Source organism: Sprattus sprattus (assembly GCF_963457725.1).
Source record: "Sprattus sprattus genome assembly, chromosome: 14".
Classification (NCBI taxonomy): domain Eukaryota; kingdom Metazoa; phylum Chordata; class Actinopteri; order Clupeiformes; family Clupeidae; genus Sprattus; species Sprattus sprattus.
Window position 1 is genome coordinate 17,280,405 of NC_137912.1, and position 5,526 is coordinate 17,285,930.

General features: G+C 40.9%; 1 protein-coding gene across 2 annotated transcripts in view; it reads right to left on the reverse strand.

Moving 5' to 3' along the window:
• Positions 1 to 4,440: 4,440 nt before the first annotated feature.
• Positions 4,441 to 5,526, reverse strand: part of foxp2 (forkhead box P2) — a gene marked incomplete at both ends in the record, with an annotated part of 72,707 nt that continues 71,621 nt past the window's right edge. For both annotated transcript variants that reach the window (XM_080850909.1, XM_080850908.1), the window contains one exon: positions 4,441 to 4,585. In XM_080850909.1, coding sequence (XP_080707035.1) covers positions 4,441 to 4,585 — 145 coding nt within the window. The remainder of the gene's footprint in view (positions 4,586 to 5,526) is intronic.

Below are 5,526 nucleotides of genomic sequence, written 5' to 3' on the forward strand. Positions count from 1 at the left end.
ACAAACCACCGGTCCCAGTTTTCTAAACAACACATGAAGTGTTGGAAGGCTGCAACAAAGGCTTGTAACACAGCCATTAAACTTTCATTTTTTTCTTCGTTCTTCCCTCTTCCTCTCCATCTCTCTCCCTCTTTCTCCCTTCAGTTCACAGCAGCTGTTCTGTCCCGCACAGGACATGAAAGTGTAAAGGCAGCGCCACTGATATCCATGGTACCAGCTATGGTGTGGGTGAAGGATGGGTGGGTGGGTGGGTGGGTGGCTAGATGCAAGAAAAGTGCAGCACTCCCCGGTGTTCGAGGTAGACAGTTGTTTTTTCAATTTTCCTAAGTTTTGGTCCTTTATTTTCTTCAGCAGTGAAAAAAAGCCATGGATACAGAAAATAATAACAGCTTCTTTACGACTCTCAATCATGACCTCTACTCTCCTATTTTAAACATATGGACACAGTACACGGCAATGAAAAGTATCAAAAATGAGTTACCCTCAATCAAAACGAAAAAAAAAAAAAAATGAAAACGAGAAAGAAAACAAAAAAATTATAAAGACCGATTAAAAAAAGTTATTCACCAATTACATAAACATGTTTTTTTTTTTTTTTGCTACAGTTCCAATTTACCGTATACACAGGGGATCATTTTCCCGATTATGAGAGAATTGCAAGAGTAGAAAGGATACGCGACTCAACGGCCAGACATGATGCTTCATAACGTATTCACAGAGGTACAGGCAATAAATACACACATTAGATTAAAGCCTTACAGCTACGCAAAGCAGATGCAGAAAGAAAGCAGGGTTGCTAGTCTTAGCAAGCAATGAGAGAGAACAGTAAAAATTTTCATGAAACTCTGAAAAGAAACATTGATTTCTTTTTTTTCTCAGCTTAGAAAAAATGTCTGGTAAATTTGTATGGGTCCACCAACAATGTTTTTTTATACATAATATGCACAATTATCAAAATACAGACGAAATCATCCCAGAAGAATCCCAGACAATCCTAAAATCTAGTGAGGGAGCAGACTGCATTTCTGGAGGTCTTCCTGGTATTGTGTGCAAGCAACTATTTTAGACTTGTTTTCTTTTTTTTGTCTTTTTAATATTTTTATTTTTCATTTTTACAAAACCCATGCAAAATCTACAGATTATATGCATTCTGTGGTTGAGTTATTTTGTCCTTCCCAAAGCAATACAGCTTAGGTATGCATTCATATGCATGGTACGCTAACAGTAGGCCACCATCCCAATGCTTCACATTTAGATGCATTTTTATTCATTCTTATTTCCAGTCCACCAAATGAGTTTAGACATGCATTTTTTTAAACACAATACCCCTCACAGGTAGAGTTATTTTTTATACATAACCATTCTACAAATGTTCGAGGACAACCTTTCACGAAGCAAATCTGCCATGTCTGACACAGGGAATGTAAACCGCCTGACGGCCGTGTCCATGGAGACCAGCTCAGAAAAGCAGAGAGAGCGAAGAAAGAGAGCTCTTGTGGCGTTCGGGTTAGTCGTGCAATCTGACGTAATTGTTGGGAAAGAAAAAAATTAAAACGTTGTGCAGAGGTAGAACCTTTTTCTTTAGAAAGCCTTTTTTTGGGTAAGTGGGAGAAAGCCTTCTCTTTTTATTTGAAAGACATGGCGTCCGTATATTTGGTGTGATAAGATTATTATGAACGTCATCTTCAAGTCAATTCGCTGACTCCAGCAAAGCAGGAGGAGTACACTTTGTTCCTGGGCCCAGCTCCGTCTTTGAGTGGAACTGGTGCGTGCGTGCGTGCGTGTGTGTGTGTGTATGAGTGTGTGTTAGTGCATGTGTCCTTTTGTGTGTTAGTACGTATGTGTCTACATGTTTGTGTGTGTGTGTGTGTTTGTGTGTTTGCATGTTTGTTTGTGTGTGTAAGTGTGTTTGTGTGTGTGTGTGTGTGTGTGTGTGTGTGTGTGTGTGTATGTGTGTTTGTGTGTGTGTGTGCGCACTAATCTCTAGCATCCAACCTCTTGTGGCACCACACTGGAAATCAAAACGTAAAACGGTATTTCCCCATACATTTTAAGTAGACATACATCAATATTGTAAATACAATACAAAGCATTTTAGGTTGTAGACACCGTTCTGCATTGGTAGTTGGCCATGAATGAGGACCAGGAAAGCCAGCAGACAAAAAAGAGAAAAATGAAGAAAAAACAAAACAAAAAAAAAACACGGAATACAAAGTAAATAAACTAGCGAATAATAAAAAAACACAGTGGAAATATCAAACTGGACTGCGTGCAAGATTTGGATCTGGTGCACAGTTGAAGCAGTTCTATCGCGTATACGTAGAGGCAGAATTTGTGTTACTTTGGTTTGACTGAAGAAATGTGAGTGTTAAAGCGACGTGCACTTTTCTAGATGACATTCGCTACAGAGGAACCACACCGCGACCACAGCTACACATCAACCTGTTCCTTTATCTCAAACATGACATGAGGTCTCACAGCTGACAGTGTGTCTCTGGTCGATAGGCTGGTTTCGTACAGAGAGAGCTTATGTCTCACGCTATGAAGCAAAAATCACCTAGAAAAGGTTTGTTTTTTTCTTCCTCTGGATCCTTCGCTATGATGGCTATTATTATTTGCTTTTACACAATGACCGAGCCACATCGTCTTACCACAACTTGAGAAATTAGTTTTTTGGCTTATCTAGATATCATAAAATGTTTGGTTACAATGTTTTTTTTTTCAGTTTAAGTTTTGCGATCAACCAGCTCTATGCTGGCAGACTGGCGATATAAAGACGTGACGATTCATTGACAGTCCCACAGAACAGTACACATTCACTAGAAAAACCAATAACACAATGGCAACACAAGTGATCAAAGAAAGAATAGAAGTTATAAAAAGAAATAAAAATAAAAAAGCATACAGAAAAATAAAATATCTCCACAGCAACAACATCAACAACACTGACATGTTTTTTTCTGTACTTCCACTGATACACAAATATTAGTTTTGGTCATGGTCCACTTATAGCTGCTCGTTAATGGTTCCCAGTATCTACCTTCGGCTAAACGACAACAGTTCCCTTCCCACAATACACACAATGTACCCCCTCCCTATAGTGGACCCTCTACGACTCCTCATCAAATTATACATTTAAAATCGGCTCCTTTGTCCGAAAATCTTTGTACAGGGTATTAGAGACAATCCCAGAGGTTCATCAAAGGTAGTTAGCAGACAAACAACAAAAAAAAAGCTTCTCTTTGTACTAGGTTAAAGTTACAGAATGGCTACCAGGCTGACTGGCAGACTTCTGTCTAATCTATTGGCCATTGATAGTGTAGGCTTTGGTTTGCAGCTGTTGCCCGTGACTGTTTGCAGGTAGACAAAGCTTTTCCAAAGAGGAGGTAAAAGACAACGGTAGAAGTATACGCAGAAATGCATCTCTAAGCCATTTTTTTTCTTGGTTTCGTTTTTTTTTTCTTTTCTTCTTCTAGTAGCGTGGTACTCACAAACAGTTACATCTCAATGTATCACACGTCACGTCCCAGCACAAAGATAGAGACCTACTTTTTTTTCTTTCTTTCTTTCTTTTTTTTTTTGGACAGCTGCAACAGTCGTGAAACTGTGTGGTTCTCTCTTTGAGAATTCAGAGATGGGAATTTACAGTTGGCGCTTCTTTTGTAATAAAAAAAAAACAAAAACAAAAATAAAAATCAAAAGGCATGGTTAAGGAAAACGATTGAAACAAACAGAAAAAACACAGTTTTTAAAACTTTCTGAAGCAACGTACAGGCAGTGACATTAATATCTGATACTACTCCTGTGCAAATGAGAACAGAACGATTTGAATTGAACCAGCAATTGTCTCTAACATCAACAACTACTGCAGGTGGGATATTCACAAACATAAAATGTCTTCTTTTTTGGCAGTACATGAGGCCATTATTTTTATACAAGCCAGGCGCGGTCGTTCGGAATCCTTTTTTTAAAACGTCCGCTCCGCTTGTGCGCCCGCGTTTGTTTGTTCGTTTCTCCAGCCTGATGTTGTCCAAGCTGCTTGCTCAAGAGACGGAAACAAGAGTCTTTCTCTTTGTAGTGTGTGTTGGTTTTTTGTTTGTTTTGTTTTGTCTGCTTTCATAGAGTTTGTTTCTCTCCCTTCCCCACCGCCACCCCCCCACCCCCCCCCCTCCCAAAAAAAAAAAAAAAAAAAAAAAAAACAACCAGGCATCTCATGCTGGTTCTACTGACTCCCAAAGGCTTCAGCAAAGAGTTTCTTTGGGCCGTTTTGGTTATCCCCGAACACATGCTCAATAAATAGTCAGACCTCCAATCTCCTTGGTTACCGAGTGGTTTGAGATGAGGAAAGGGGTTAGTCTATGGGCGTGGCCTTGTGGCTAATCTGGACAGACAGTATGGGTGTGGTTTGTTATAGTGGGATGGGTTAAGAGGCGGGGCTTGTTACTCCAGGTCCTCTGATAGGTTGCCCTCCTCCAGCTCGCGATCATCGTCCAGCTCTGGACTGTGATTGGCTGTCGTCACCAGCGACATTGGACAGTCGTCATCATCCATGTTGAGTGGCTCCTCCTTGACGTGGATGGAGGACCTGGAAGAGAGGAGTGGAAAGATGAGGAACAAACTCCCATGATGCAATTCATCCCTCTGCTTCCACCTTCGCTATCTCTTTTTCTCTTCCTCACTGGCATTCTCCTTCTCCTCTTCAATGCATTTCCCTTTCTATCCACCTCCTCCTTGGTCTCTCCTTTTTAGTTGTCCTTCCCTCTATTCTCTCCTCTCTCTCTCTCCTGCTCCTCCTCTCCTCTCCTCTCTCTCTCCTGCTAGGCATACCTGTGCCTTTGTACTGCGGTGTGCAGAGGTACATCCTCTCATAAATATCTGAGTAGTTTGCTCACAAGCCTCTGTGCTGTCAGATCACTGCTCTGTGTCACGCCGCTGTTTGTTAAAGGTAATTAGAGACAAGATATGGCGGAAGATACGCGGAAGCAGGCTTTATACAAGGCCTTTACCCTGGTCGTGGCAAGTACACACAAACACAAGGAAAGACATACGCATAGACACACACACACATGCACACACACACACACACACAAACTTGTGGACGCTTTTGCTTTCTCTAACACACACAAAAACACGAGCACACTACCTGCGACTATGTGGACCTCTTTTGCAGTTAAATTAATAGTGATATTAGTGTTCAACTAGTTTTCAGCACACTCTATTTTCGATGTTGTATAAATGGCTTTTGCATGCGAATATGTATGTGTGTTCAAGTCATGTGTGGCTGGGCTGTCATGGCAGTCTAAGCCTCAGTAATTAACTACAGCACATCAGATATACTGTGTATGTCTGTGTGTATTTGGGAGTGTGTGTAGGTGTAAGACCCAGACATGTTTTGCAATGATGGCATGGGAGTAAATGTTTGTGTGTAGTGTAGCATGTGTGTGTACTTCTAAACCTGTGAATGTGCATGTCGCTATGAGCGTGTGTATGTGTGTGTGTGTGTGTGTGTGTGTGTGTGTGTGTGTG